Source organism: Acromyrmex echinatior, chromosome 4 (genome assembly GCF_024713525.1).
Source record: "Acromyrmex echinatior isolate Ae372 chromosome 4, ASM2471352v2, whole genome shotgun sequence".
Taxonomy (NCBI): domain Eukaryota; kingdom Metazoa; phylum Arthropoda; class Insecta; order Hymenoptera; family Formicidae; genus Acromyrmex; species Acromyrmex echinatior.
Genome location: NC_141855.1, coordinates 1,946,315 through 1,962,178, shown reverse-complemented (window position 1 = coordinate 1,962,178; position 15,864 = coordinate 1,946,315). Strand labels below are relative to the sequence as shown.

Here is a 15,864-nt window from a genome sequence, read left to right as displayed (position 1 = left end):
GCCTTATTAAAATTTTAAAAAGATACAACATAATATATAAGCGCCAAAAATAATGCTTCGGAAAAATAGAGTAGAGACTTTACTAGCATCCTGCACGAGAATCTCGGCGATACTTCCTTATGAGAAATTTCTCATTGAATTGAAGATTTTGATGCAATAACATGCTAAGCCGCGCCAGAGAAAAGTTTTTGTGCGATGCAAGATTCCTGGTTTATACAACACTTACAGATTTCATTATCAGCTCCGATAAAAAGATTTTCCTTTCTTTCAAGAATAACGAGGAATAAATATGTTGGAAGAAAAAAGGCACGAGACAAAGGTACCGTTTTAATAATTTACAGCCTTTTTCAATGTCGAACTTTTCGTACGGTTTAGCATATTGTCGCAAGTTTTTTAATTAATCTCCCCTCTTTATCGTAACCGAGGAAAGTTCTTATCGACTAATTCACAATTCGACTGTCTTCACAAATATATGTATATATCGTCTTCACAAATATATATATAACCGTTTGTACAAGATGCTTATATTCGCGTTAGTAATAGTTTTATTCGATAATCTTTAACTCGGAACGATTAAGCGAAACGCGAAGACTTGTCGGATGAGATACAAAATATCTTTAGATAATCGGAGGACGGTCGCGCTCTCCTCTTTATTAAAAAATGCATCATCGTGCCCTCTCCATCCCTCGCAGGGCTTGACTCGGCACGCCAGGAGGGAGGGCAGCTGACTCACCCCCTCTCTCAAGATCATTGTTAGTGGCTTCCGAAATCTTGAATCGCTTGTATTTCCCTGTAATTTAATGTCGTTTTATATGTCGCGTCATTGTGAAATTTTATTACATTCTAGTCTGTTTTTAAATTAAAAACTTTATCTAGATTATAAAAAGCATAAATTAATAGTTCAACAAATCAAACGATAATAATTCTTTAGAAATCATTCCCGATCAATTTTAAATAAATTGACCCCTTTTTTTCTCAACAATAAAGTAATATTAAAAAAAATATATATTTTCGAAAAAAATAATTCTTAATCTCTTCAAAAAATCTCACATAATCGTAAACAAATTAGATGTAGAGTGTTATTTTATATAATAAAATAGTTTTAGGTAATTTGCTTATTGTGAATAACTTTCGAATACTTTTGTCTAGTAATTCAGTAGCTAGTTTTATTTAAGCTATCACAGAATGCTTACTAGCTAAGCGGACCATAGTGACGCCCCACCAAATGCTCCAGCCCCATCCGACGAGACAGAACAGAACGGTAAACATTTGGCCCACGCCCACGATGAGATTGACAATCAATGCACCAAGTCGCGATCTCATTCCAGCGACGGCGGAAAATCTTGGCTGTCCAGTGCACAAATTGAACAGGCCACTCCAAACGGTTCCTAAGCGAATTCAATTAAATTATCAAAGAGGGAATACTGATTGTGTAAGGGATAAACCACTTGAATATTTAGAAAATCGATAATGGCTTCTCAATGGAACACTTTGCTTTCGAGAGACATTGATATTAATGTTTAAATTAATCGTACCAGTGCCGGGTAGTAGGAAATTCCATACTAGGCAAAACCAGGCGAGAGGGACCGGCAGACAAGGAATGGCGCCTCGCATGACAGAATTATGTTCTACCAGGACATCCGGTATCTTAGACTTCGATTCCTACGACATTACACATCGAGTTTATACATAAATAAGAAAAACTATCTAGAAATGATTTCTAAATTGTTATCTTTGCCATGTGGATTAACGTGTTGCACCTCCTACAAGACAATTACTTAAAAAATATTGATTCACCCGGTTCGAAACTTTCTATATCTTCGTTTTATATAAGCCTCTCCCACGTAAAGTTGTTTAAAAGTAATAAAATAAAAAACTTCAAAAAACGATATTATAGTTTTTGTATTATTAAAATCATAATTACCATTTTTGTGATATCTTTAAACAATTATAACTTTTTGCAGAAAAATAAATACTTTAAATGATAATATTTTAAGAAAATTCTAAAACTGAAACTATACTTTCAAAGATCGAACAAACTGCGAATAAAAAGTTTAAAAATTGAAAGGATGCAAAGTGTCGATTTGTCTTGTTCGATGTAATAATTTTTATTTCAATAAAAAGTATCTATGTACCTCCGATAAAGGTGGCGGAGCCACGCTCGTAAGACTGTGCTTGGCACGTGTATTTTTTGTGCGTTGTTCCGCGCGTTTGCAGCTGCATTTGCAACAGCTAAATGCACGACGGCAGAGCACACCGCATCTTCTCTCAGGCGGACAGCAAACGGTAGGCTCGGCAGGGGCGATCCTCGATTTTCTCGTACAACATTTGAGCTCTCGTAGTCTCTCTCGCAAAGATAAAGATCCTCGATCTTTCGTACGAACGCATCTGTCAGTAAAACGTTTCATGGCACGATTAAAAATTTGCAAATCCCCAAAATTCTTTCAAAACTCGCAGTAACTCTAACAATAAGTAATTCGATAACATGATAAATAAATCGTAAAAGTTTAAAAATTCGAGAAGTGACGTGATTTTTTTTTAAATCATCGCGTCGCTTTTTTAAAAACGTCTTGAAAATTTGTGAAAATGTCTCTTTTGGAATATAAATTTTGATGAGAATATTTAACGAAAAGCGTTTGAGTATTCTAAAACTGAAAGATTTCCAACAATCGAACAACTGGCGCTGATAGGAAATCTAGAAACGGAAAATGTAAATATGTAATAGCAAAGTTTAGCAAAGAGCATAATACAGAAAAGGAAAGATATATACAAAGCAAAGAAAAATTACAAGAAATCGAGTTTCCAAACATCCAAAAAGTTCTGGAAGTACGTAAGTTTGTAACTAACATTAAGTAAAGATAACAAGTTGAAGAATGATCCAAGTGAAACTAAAAATCAGTACGATGGCATATCTTCGCGCGTGATACTTTTACAGAGAATTACTTTTTTTCTGACGTAAATTTCCTATTTTTATCACGTCATTTTTATTTGCCCCTAAAAATGTTCTATTCTCTTGATATAATAATACTTAATATTCTATTTGTAGGATAAGATGATACAATTTCGAACGTTATATAATTCTAAACGAAATAAAATTTCAATCCAATTTTCTAAGTCTAAGTTTAATTTTTTCCTGTTTGGTTTCCTTTCAATATTCTAATGAGATCAATTGAATCTCGAAAAACTTGGATTATTTTATTTCATTCGGAATTGTACCAGGTTCGAAATTGTATCTTATTACCCTACATGACGCGAATGTCATTATTATTCGGTGTGACGAGAACGTGGTGCTTGATCGTGTGAAATTCAAATCTTTAAACGATACCTGCATCGCGCCTTCAATTTCGACCAGCACGACAACGCATTTGTTGTAGACGGCGGTGCATCGAGCACGGGGGTTGCAACAGGCGGCGAGATATCGTTGATCACCGTTGTCCTCCCTTGATTTCTGGTCCATAGGAGACCCTTGGGATCCCTGCGGCAAGCGAGACACCTCATACCGGAGCAGCACTTGCAGTATTGACTTAAGGATCTTCCCCAACGTGCCCACAATTTTTTATTATCGCTTTGCTTCTCGTTACTGGATGCCAGGACACTGCGACAAAATCAGTCCACGTCATTATTTATTGTTTTTTTTTAGACTAAGCTAAGAAATAAAATGTGCGTACATTTAATTTGAATAACTGATCACTTAAATCGTAAATTAATTTATATAATGGCATATGTTTATTATTTCGAAATATTCAGGCAGGAATAAATATATATACATATATAGATAATTCTTGATAGAGTACAGAATTATAATATACATTTAGAATTATACGTTAAATAATTTTTCCTAAATAAGAAAGAAAATCCTTAAAATAAAAATGATGAAATGTTAATATATGATTTCTCGTTTAATTTACTTTATGCAGCGTTAATGTCTGGCAATTTATTCCTGAAAGATTATTATCGATTCTACATTAGCTGCATAGACTATTAGCACCTACATACACCTGTATACATACATATGAGTCATATGTAAAATGTATAGTAATATCAGAAAGAGTATTGATTACGTTAACTAGATTTCTCAAGGAGCGAATTATTCTCGCAACGTAATATTTAGATTTACTTAAAGGCGCAAATTTTACATGAAACTCACAGTCTTTTTTAAATAGTAAATATTAGTTTATACGTCAATATTTTCAAATATTTTAAAATAGACAACAACTACAAGTAAATAGAAATTACAAGCATCGTACATAAGGGCGCATTTAAAAATGCAAATCCCTATTTACTAGCGAAACGCGTTTCGTGACTCAGGGTGCCCACTCTCAGGCCAAACCACAATCGACAAAGAACGGAAGATTCCTCACATGAGGCTAATCGTAACACAAAATCCTTACTCATACCAAAGCCACGGTGCACCTCAAAGCCGCGCAGGTCCCATCCTTCTGTCCGCGCACGCAATCGCAATCAAGAAAACTCCTTACCTACACGCAACAGCTTCACAGGATGGAGAATCACCTTTTAAGAACTTTTCCGGAAGTGATCGGTGAACGTCGATGACACGATCGCCGATCTCGAACTCGCGATAAGCACTCCGACGGCAGGCCCACGCGGAGACAAGCAGAAACATCGGCGAAGATTAAACCGCCCGAGAGTGGCCGGGAGATCGAGCACGAGGACGATCGCGAGGATTGATGAGGGCGGAAATAAAAGCACGACAGCGATTCGTAAGTCAACGAGCGGCCATCACCGGCGGCCAGTCTCCAGTGACTTCGGTCAGTGATTGCGGGTGCCGCAGTCGCGGCAGGACGTGGCCGACGAGGGTGGCAGGGCGAGGGTGCGAGGGTGCGAGGCCGGCCACGACCGGTCACGCAAAGATTTTCAACCTTCCCTTCACGTTTCCAACCCCCGATCCCGCGAGCTGGCCGACTAACTGACCGCGAAATCGATACGCGCGACACGAAGTTCTTTACCTTAACCGGCCGGTTTTCAAGGCGGCCGCGGCCGATTTTCTCCCCGGGACGCGTAGCGTCGCGACGCGCGTGTCGGTGGGTGCACGGCATTAAAGCCGCGCTTGTAATTCGTCGTTACCTTAACCCTTAAGGGGGTAGCGAGCACTTTCGCTGATCGAAAGGAGGCCAGTTGCTGTTGGATTGATTATGAGCTTATTTTAGAGTTACGATCATACTCGTTCGCGCGTACAAAGTTGGAAGACTCCCAAGTGACGACAATATTTATCTTCCGCGATAAAAAATGTAAAATATTTTTCTGAATATATATACATATATATATATCTTACTAATAACAGACAAATGACATTGAAAATATTTCAGGAAGAAAGTCTTGCAACAAAAATGTATAATAAAAATGTATAATATTACATGTCGTTTATAACAGCTATATATATATATATATTTTTTTTTTTAATTTTTACTCTAGATTGTTATAAATTGTAATACGTTTGCTTATATTGAAAAAAAATGAATTTTAATAAATATTTGTTTTTACCATTTTAAGTAAACATTTATTTATTTGATACAAGACTATTAGTTCAATTTAACTATTTCTTTTTATTGATTAAATATTTGTTTACTGTAAATAAATATTTACTTATTCAAAGAAATATGTATTAAAATTTAATTCTTTCAATGTAAATTCTTTCAATATACATATTTTTTAATCTTCTATTTTGTCTTAATTATTTATTTTACATTATATTCAATTTTTGACATTTTTTTTTAATCTAAGAAAAAAGAATTGATTTTTTCGAGGAACAAGATTTCTTACCAACTGCCACGAGGGCAGTTATAAATCGCGATCGTAAACCGATAGATAAGTATTGGTAAACAGTAAAATATTAACAGCCAGCTTCTGTCGCCGATTCGTGACAAAGAATATTATGCTATTATGCGCTGAAAAAATTGTGCGAAAAACGACGCTCGGCATACTCCAATAAATTTTGTTACGTCAGTTCAATGCATTTTCACGAGAAATATTTTACGAACATTTAAAAAAATCCATTTTTCACGAGAGATTACAAGATATTTTATTACATGAATTTAATAATTTATTTTCTGCATATAATTATCTACTTTTTTATGCACTTTGTTTATCGATTATTGAAATTTGTTGTTAACATAAGAATATATTTATTATATTTTATTTTTCATATTTCTATTTTACATTCCCGCAGCTTCAAGGAATTAAATTCAAAAATTTCTCGCCCACATTATTACGACAAAATAAACTATCACGCTCCTCCAAAAAGGGAGGCTTCAAAAAGTTATCCGCCCTAAAAAGGATTAACTCAGTAAAAGCACGCTGGTTGGACGATTATATAGGATCATGATTCACGACACGCTCGACAAAACCATTAAAAGTTGCACATGTCTGAAAGTTCGTATTCCACCATTTGCGCCGCTGATTAAAGAGGCATGGCGGCGGAGGGAACAAAGATGAGGGGGGGAGGGGAGGGGGTGGCAAAAGCGGCGGAAAGTTTGCGCAAAATTCAGTGTCATTAAAGCGCAAATACCGCGATCTACTTCGATGTGGGTAATTTTGTGCCATGCCGAACACTTTCCCCTGTAATTTCGCCACTAACGAGAGCAGAGAATCCCAGAAAAAAAACTCGCGCGCGGATTATCTTGGGAATCAGAGCGTCTTCTTTCAGAGGTTTCCGATCGGTCTCCGGAGGATGCACCTTGTAAATGAATGAAATTCGCCTTAACTAAGGCATTGCTCAACGAGCGTTCTCCGTAATTTAATTAATCGGTCAGATCGCGATCTCGAGCGCGTTACCGCAACAACGCGCACATTGTGTTCGGGAATAATGCGAGCTAATTTTCGCTATTTTTTTGTTTCCTCATTTTCTTTGTTGAATCTCTAGTCTCTAGTGATTCTGGATATAGCATCAAAGATCGTGATGAATCTAATGTTAGAACATTTATTAGGTGTTGGAATTAATTCGTAGCGTTTTACAAGTGATGGGAAGTACTTTCATTAATGTATTTTTTAATGCTCATGTGAAATAAATAACATTCTTTCATTAAAAAACGCTACGAATTAATTCCAACACCTAATAATTATAAGACTTGTAGGATTAAAACAAAATGTTCTTAGGAATTTTTTTAATTAAAGAATAATATATGCGCGGCATCAGTTGCAGCATTAATCTATTAATACAAACAAAAAGCAACATTAAAATTAGAAATAGGACCAAAAACATTTTTTTATTGTATGAATAAAATTTGTTTAAAAATTTAAAACAAAATGCTTAGAAGAGATATCACTCGTTTGCTAATAACGTGATTAAAAAATTGTCTCTTTTAAGTTATTTATAAAATAAAGAAACACAAAGGAAGAACATACTTTTATTTTATAATCAATTATTGCATCAAAATTGTATCTTACAATTAATATTATAAAATTTTAATAATTCAAAGCATTCAAACTTATTTTCTGAAAAATTTTGAGTCTGTCGTTGTTGTAGCAAACGAGTGATATAATAAAAAGGATCTGGCGTAGCGTTTGCTATCGGATTGCATGCAAATCGGCTTTTTTCAAAAGGTAGACTCGGGCGCAGTGAAATGAATGCCATACTTCATATCTACAGCAATTGTTTCGTGTCGCGCGAATTATCATTCGCACAAATTGTAATAACTGTCGTTATAACAAAGCTGCAACAGCTCGTCGCATTGCCTTGTAAAACGGCGGCTACGTGCCGTGTCGCATAAATGTAACGAGAACAACCTCAGAAATTTCTTTACGCACATAAACAGAGTTCACAAAAGAGCGGGAAGGGCAAGTGATTAAGTGGTGATTACGACACGCATGACTGACCCCATTAATGTATCTCAATAATAATAAGTGAGATATTAATCGCATTAGAAAACTTTCGTCAAAACAAACGGATCGTTGTTGAATAAAAATTAACAATATTTCGTCTCACGAGCACGTTCAATCAATTTATTCAGTTTGGCAGAAATTGATAGCGATAAAAAATACGTGACTTATAAATTTTGTGACATTCCAAAAGTATATTTGAATTGCGATAGCAGCGTGACAAGCAAAATTAATAAATGAACAAGCGTGACAGATCGTTAGTAATAAAACGTTATACGCTTGTTCGCAATTTGGAGCATATTTTTCAGTATTATATTGTGCTCGGAAATAACGGGAGAGCTTTTCACATCGTTATCAAACTCGCTCACGTTAATAAATATGCGTTAAAGGTCCGAAATGAATTTTTCTTAACATGTTATTAAGCGAAACTTTTCATTTAACGATCCCACTGAAAGATATGAATTTCTGACATTAATAATAACGTAGGGAAAAAAGAGAAGTAGGATACTGATATGTTCAGTCTTAACGTAAAAGCATATTTATCAGTAATATAATCTACTCGTTACTCTCCGACGAAATTCACGAATTGTTAATGCAAACGAATTAATAATGCAAACCGCCTGCAATTTCGTGCGCCTAACTGCCGCGGCATGCAAATATAAAAATGCGTGTGGATTTCGTTTATTTATAGCTCGCACAGTGCCGTCTACAGATTAAAAATAGTTTTTGCATCGATTAATATTAATTTAACCAATGCTCGCGAGAGGGATGTGACCGGAGAGGAAAGAGAATTGTAATTGAGGTATTCAATTCCATCGGAAGAGAGAGAGAGAGAGAGAGAGAGAGAGAGAGAGAGAGAGAGAGAGAGCTTATTTCGAATATGTATATTAATGTTTTTACGCAGATAAATTGTAAACGTCACGCGTTTTAAACAATAAAGCCACGCAACATGCAAATTTAAACATTCAGTTCTGCTTATATTGTAACTCGCTTCACTGTAAAAAGTTTAACAACAATGTTCAACATGTTTACGTTTAAAGCATTTTTGCAAAACAAATGTTTACAATGAAAGATATTTCAATTTTAAACGCTTTATTTTAAAAAATTCTTCCCTATATCTATCAATATTGCAAATTGGTGCACCTTCCTGACATATATATTTCGTTGTTAGTTACAAGGATAAGGAAGATGCAATTAAACTGAACTGGAAAGGAGCAAAGGTAACGAAAGAACGAGGATCAGAAGGAGGTAAATGTATATGCAAATCACATTGAAATTTGTTTCGCTCGATCTTTAATAACGCATTCCCGCATGTAATATTCTTGGATTACACGATATATATACCGTGAACGTTTCCCGCGCGTTATCGAGAATCTGAACGGGTCAATTATGTCGAATTGTGGGAAATGGCCTGCTGGTTTGCATAAAAAAAAATGCAAGCGTACGTTAATAAAGCAAAGGCGAATCACGTGCGATCGTATTGAAATTAATGGTTTACCCAGGACGAAGTAATTGAATCACCATGCATACAATTATAAAGAAACGTATAATAAGTATTAATTATACTAATAATATTAATAATTTAAAAGAAACGGTATAATTTTTGCAAATTTTTTCGTTTCTTTTAAATAAAATAAAAAATTATATTTTTATTATTATGTTTTTCTCGGAAAAATTACAATTTCAGTAGAAAAGTCGACACGATGATCAGAAGGACACGAAAGGTGTCGGATCATATTAAAAATGTATTTGTTATCATAGCTTCTGATTAAAATTAGAATTTTAAAACAGATTTTTTTTCTCAAAACGTGCAAACGAGTATTTGCCAAAATCTAAATCCCACAAAATGTAATGTATTGTAATTTAAATAGAGAATCAACCCTCAAACAGCACTAGGAGCTGATTCTGTAACTCTTAATGACAGTCGTTGATATCATTGCACAGCTTTTTTACTCTACATAATATTTGTACATCAACATTAATGACTGTCATTAAGAGTTACAGAATCGGCCTTTTATTTTCAGCATCTTCGAACCGCACACATGAGTCATTTGTGTCCGACTTGATTTTAAGACTCTTCTGCAAAAATTCTCGAAAAATTCTGTAAAAATTCACACATGTTCTTTAAAGTTTCTACTAAATTATTCTGCTATGTAGATGTTGGAAAAAAAGTTGAGGCCACAGGCGCGCAGGTATACGAGAAATAAGAATGTTAGAAAATACATGGACACGAATGACCCACGTGTGTCGTTCGAGAATTAATAGCGCAATAATCAATCTGTCGTCGTACTTGCCGCACATTTCCATAAATATCTACATTTGATACGTATAAAAATACTTGTGTCCGATTATTTCTCAACATACTACGTATGACTCAACGGATGCGGATCAGCTAACTAAATCGGATTATCGCGTGATGCGAAAGCACGTGCTGCCTCGTTCGCATTCTTTCGAATCCATTAATCCTCCTATGCGGTTATTTAACACCGCCAGTCTCGATGAAGTCTTTCTTTTCATGAAACGGAGAAACTATCCTGAATACATAATATACATTGCAGGAAAAGATGGTGGCTAAACGAATGATCGATCATTGCCTCAATCAAAGATTCGCTTATCATTTCCGGACGTGCCAGCAGATCCGAACGCAGATCGCCGCGACGGACAAATCGCAGGGGATTACTGTGGGGGGAGGGCGGCATGGCCGAAAATTGACGTAACGTGGCAAGTGACCGGCCAGGCGTCGCGGCGCGGCGCGTCGCGGCGCGTCGCGTGCGGCCAAGGTCGACCCGTGCCACCCGTATTTCACTCGCTTCGCCTGTGTGCTCTCGTTTCTCTTTATAGCCACGATACCCAAGCCCGCCCTGCGCGAGAGCACTTCCTCTAATTCGCCAATTGTCGCACTTGTAGAAGAAAAGAAAAAGATCCGCGCGAAAGCTGAGCTCAAAAGCTGAGTAGTGTTTTACTGGCCACTTTGTGAGAATGAATTACTTGGGTTCAATTGTGCAGATGCTCAAGATATATTTTTCTTGAGTGCACTTTATAGACTTACTTGCTATAGCAGTCAAAAGCGAGAATGAAATATACATGAAATAGACATTTTAATACTTTTGTCAAAAAGAAGAATATATACATAATATCTGATTATACTGTAATATCTTAGTAACTATTATTCTTCTTCTTTTGATTTATATACAAGAATAATAATCCCATTGAAGAAATAAAAGTGATACTATTTTAATGTGAGGAATATATAAGATTAAATAAAAGTTAGAAAATATGATTGGTGGGAATTTTAATAGTTGCTAATTTAAATATTAATTGATATGTTATTGTTTATTTTTTATCTTTATTGAAATTAAGTTTATTTAAGTTTTAAAAAATATTCTTCGAAACAATTTGTATATAAGGGTACTACAGAAAGTGAATAAAAATTGCCGCGAATAGTAATTTAATCGCTTAGATATCGCTGTGAATTACTAGTGAGATTTAGTATCTAGCGGCTATTATGCCATTAGTGTGCAAATTCGTAGTCAGCAGTTTACCCCGCCATTCTCAATTAGACGAATCACTCTCCGATAAGTTGATTCTGCATTTTATTTCTTACCACCTCGAATTAGTTCCATTTTTCTTCAGATATAATCTGGCTTTCATGAAAGCAATTCTTCTTATACAATGTAAAGTGGAGACACCATTTCTGTTACGTAAAACTTCCATGATCGATTCTTACTTGTAGAAGTCTAATCGATTACGTAAAAAAAGCATTTATTTTTGAAACGTTAGTTTTCAAAAGAGTTACATGATTGATTATGGATAACTTTTGAAAAATGTAAAACATAACTAAACTACGATGCGAACGCATTCAACAATCGTTAAAAAAATGAACTTTGTGACGGAAATTCAAACGATATAGAAAGGGTATACGATAAGATGACCAATTCTTTAAGAAAAAAAAGAGGTGCATTTAAAAAAATTCAATATTAATTATCGTAATAAAATTTTGGTAGATAGACATTTGTTTAATAATTGTTAACAAAATACATAAACAATATCATATTTAAACAATATTATATTTGTAAATAACTTAGTAACACTTAATATATAACATCACATGTGATTACAACAAAAATTACGTCAAGTTACGAGATTACATTTTATTTTTTAAAATTATACTTTTCTATACTAAATATATTTCATGAATAATATCTGGATTATTTAAATAAAAAATCATAATATTCTTCATATATTAGTTGAAAATTATATTTCACACTTATTATTTTTATTTATTATTTTACATTTATTATTTTTATACTTAAAAGAGGGAATTTATAATCACACATGTTTTTAATTTGGGACAAAATTTGAGACGAAGAGATGTTAAAATTTGGGACTGTTCTTAATTTGGGACGGTTAGTCACAAGATATACGGTAGATCGTTCTATTTTCTTACGTCGTAGAAAAATACTTGGAGGAAATGGTTCATAAAAGAAATAGAACGCCATATATTTGTCATGAACGATCGCGCATTGCATTTTCTACGACACGACGTATCTTTGTAACAAAAAGAAGTTTTAGTGTTCCACAAAACAAAAGTCAACGAGAGATCGTGGGCGAGTTGGCTCGCGTGCGAGATCAACCGTTAGATACAAAGATGGACTTTCGTACTTACATCCTTGACTTTTTTATGTAACGAATTCTTTGGGCAAAATTGTATTTCTTCGAAAAGAAAAAAGTGATGATTTCTCAAAGCAAAGAGATGTAAAATAAAAGTATTTGTTTCTTTTATTTATATTTTTATATATTGTTTAAAATAACTTCAGAAAACATTTTCTACATTTCTTATGAGATAGTTCAGAATTAAAATATGGATTTGAAAAATGTATTAAATAAATGAAAAAATTATTAACAATTAAAATTATGGAAATATACTGTAATTAGCAATAATAAAATTGCGTATTCTGAAGTATATACTGGGTCATTAAGAAAATGAATTAAGCTGTAATGGAATACATGAATAGAATACATCGATTAACCTACACTTCGTCGTCTGGGCTCTGTGTGTGTGTGTGTGTGTGTTTATACATGATATAAATATAATAGATTTGAAGTAATTTACAACTTTGATAATTTACTTTCTTTTTGACTTAAAATATTTCTTTCATATCAAAATAACGCGTTCTTTCAAAATATACGCAAGCTTTATAGAAGCGAAACGAATATTCTTGCACACATGAGAAAGAAATTAAAAGAAATATGATAGAGAAATTTTATGATTTCGTATAATTCGTGAAATTCTTTCATAAAAGAATAATTATGTTGAAATATCAAAAACTTCAGATACATACAAATCTGAAAATAATTTTGTTGATTATCAAAATAATTAGGAAATTCAACAATGATAAGCAATGTTACAAAAAGTTTTACATTCTGGCAACTAGTTTAAGCTATTTAATTATCTGGAGAGAGATAATCCAACATAATTTATTTTTAAATCTTTATCTTCAACAAAATTGTTCTTTCCGTGCAGAAGACTATTTTGATAGCAACGTTTGCTCTCAAGGATATCATGTTTCAAGTATCGCGAATCAACGAGATCTCGAAGCATGCAATTATTTTTAAAAACTTCCGGAATTTGTTTTGCGAGATTAAGTTATACTCATTAATAGCAATAATATTTATAACACTGTCACGCTATTGCAGTCTTGTGAGTCATTGGAACGTAACGTGGCCAGTAATAATATCACACGAAATTACGGCATGAGATTCTCTCGCGCAGAAAGAATTTAATCTCCATGTACTTACGAGAATAATAATCGCTCACAATGGTTGTGCAACGCAAGATGCGCGAGTTCAATGCGATCGCAACTTTGAGGAACTGATCGCTGTCGATGTCCTAATTGATCCGCACACGCAGATGGATGTATAACGTATGTATAAAATAAATAATGAATGAGGTGCAACGTATCTTCAGATCTAGCGCAGCTTCATTAATTATTCATCCAAATCTAATTTCAAAAATGAGGGGAAGAAAATGCTAAATGAGCTGATTATATTCAAAGGGAGAGTGAAACTAAATTTTGAAAACCTTATCGGGATCATTATAAAATTGATTTAACATTTTAATAATAAAATTTATCGATAAAAAGATGTTTAGCGTTTTTGCATAAACTAAATCTTGATATCATAAAAAAATATTTGACATTTTTCTAATTCTTATATTTTTTAACTAAAATTTTAGTAAAATTATTTAAGAATTCAAATACCTAAGTATATATTAAATAAATACGTATTAGAAATATTATAATATTTCGTGATCGATACAATTTTTACTTTAATATCTAAAATTAGCCGGTCACAATTACGTTATAATTTCATCTTACGACGATTTTCAAATTAAATTTTTCAAATATTTGTGTGATTATCGCGAAATAACGATAATCGACGTTAACTACGTTTATATATTTTGAGCGTCGACGGGTGGATAAATGTCATAGATATTTTTATTATTAAAGCGCCTTGTCCCAGGACGGGCAGCCATTATGACGGCGAAGAAGGATGGTTCGAAGATTCTAATTTATTATCCCCTTGAGCTAGCCCTCGTCGATGTAAATCCCAGCACGATCGATAGACACACCTCGGCCGCTTCAACCGAAGGTTTATAACTAACCGGGGTGAAGGAACTCTTGAATCTTGCGAGACTGTAGATAGGACGGGAACTTCCTTGGCCTGTTCGTGTCTTAGCTGGCGAAGCGAAAACTTTTTGCGGAAGCGCGTACGTCTTTTCACGGATACCGCTCATATATTTATTCCACAATAATAAAATCGCCTGCTAATCGATCTGCGAAGGACTTCCAAATTATCTTCTAATACAGAAATAGTTTTTCAGTTTTTTTAAAATAAATGTTTCATTTAATTTTCTGGTCCAATTTCGAGTCGGCGTTTGAGTGGATATTTGTGAACACTACGTGTTTAAAAATAGGATAAAGAGGATTTTATAAAGAAGATTAGCTCTCTCGAAATTTATGCAACAGGAAAAAAATAGCTTTTCAAATTTTTTTAAAACAAACGATATTGCATTTAATTTTCTGATCCAATTTCGAGTCTGCGTTCAAATTGATATAGCATTTGCAAATACAAAGTGTTTACCAACACATGTTTTTTTATAAAGAGGATTTAGCAACCGCGAAATTTATGTTATTTATGTGGCAGGACAAAAATAATACAGATCTAAACGCCGAGAAAGTCTCGAAGGAGGGCAAAAAGAAGAATCAAGAAATTCTTCACTATTCGAGAGTTTCTGTCATTCGAGCAAATTTTACGTCAACTCTCAGTCAAGAGAAATCGTTATATATGTATATCATAGTTATATGTATCGTTAATATAAATAATGTCTACAAAAATGGCACAAAAACAGAAAGCGTTTAGAATTATTATATTAACTTGATAATTTCATAATTTAAAAGGAGAATTCCATATAATTTTTAATTCAAGTATTTCTCACATTTTTTACGGTCAGAATGATCGAGATTACTGCAAAAATTGCTGCTTTTACGTATGTAATACGATCTGCTCGGTCTTTAGCTTTCTGAGAAGAGAAAAAGGAAGATTGATTGATTGACGACGTGCGAAATATGTTTGCGGCCACATGAGATAAATTAACCGACAGATCAAATGCCAAAATTAATTATCTCATCAAGAGTCACTCGGATTTGCCTAAATCACGCGATCGCAATTAAGTTCAACGGTAAGTTTGTCTTGAGAAGCACTAAACGGGGAGCAAGCTTGGAAGCATCGTGGAACGATGAATAAATAACTGCGCAGTAGCGCAACGGCCTTACGATTTGCTTTGAGATACCCGTGAAATTACTGCAATACTACACAGTACAACGAATGACGCGATCTACCGTGTATATACAGTTATCAGAAATTCGATATACAGTCGTCGTAATAAGACTTGATTAGAGCATGAGACATCGGTAAATTGCGATAAATGGAATTGGCTTATATATATATATATTTTAAAAGGCGATA

At 34.1% G+C, this 15,864-nt stretch overlaps 1 protein-coding gene across 3 annotated transcripts in view; it reads right to left on the bottom strand.

Annotated features, from left to right (window-relative positions):
* Window positions 1-255: 255 nt before the first annotated feature.
* stum (mechanosensory transduction mediator stumble) overlaps window positions 256-15,864 on the bottom strand; it is a 32,497-nt gene continuing 16,888 nt past the window's right edge. For all 3 annotated transcript variants that reach the window (XM_087405242.1, XM_011058496.2, XM_087405243.1), the window contains 5 exons: window positions 3,326-3,595; window positions 2,136-2,388; window positions 1,536-1,662; window positions 1,194-1,388; window positions 256-790 (listed from right to left, as the gene is read on the bottom strand). In XM_087405242.1, the coding sequence (XP_087261368.1) occupies window positions 666-790; window positions 1,194-1,388; window positions 1,536-1,662; window positions 2,136-2,388; window positions 3,326-3,595 (970 nt within the window). In that variant the 3' untranslated portion in view covers window positions 256-665. The remainder of the gene's footprint in view (window positions 791-1,193; window positions 1,389-1,535; window positions 1,663-2,135; window positions 2,389-3,325; window positions 3,596-15,864) is intronic.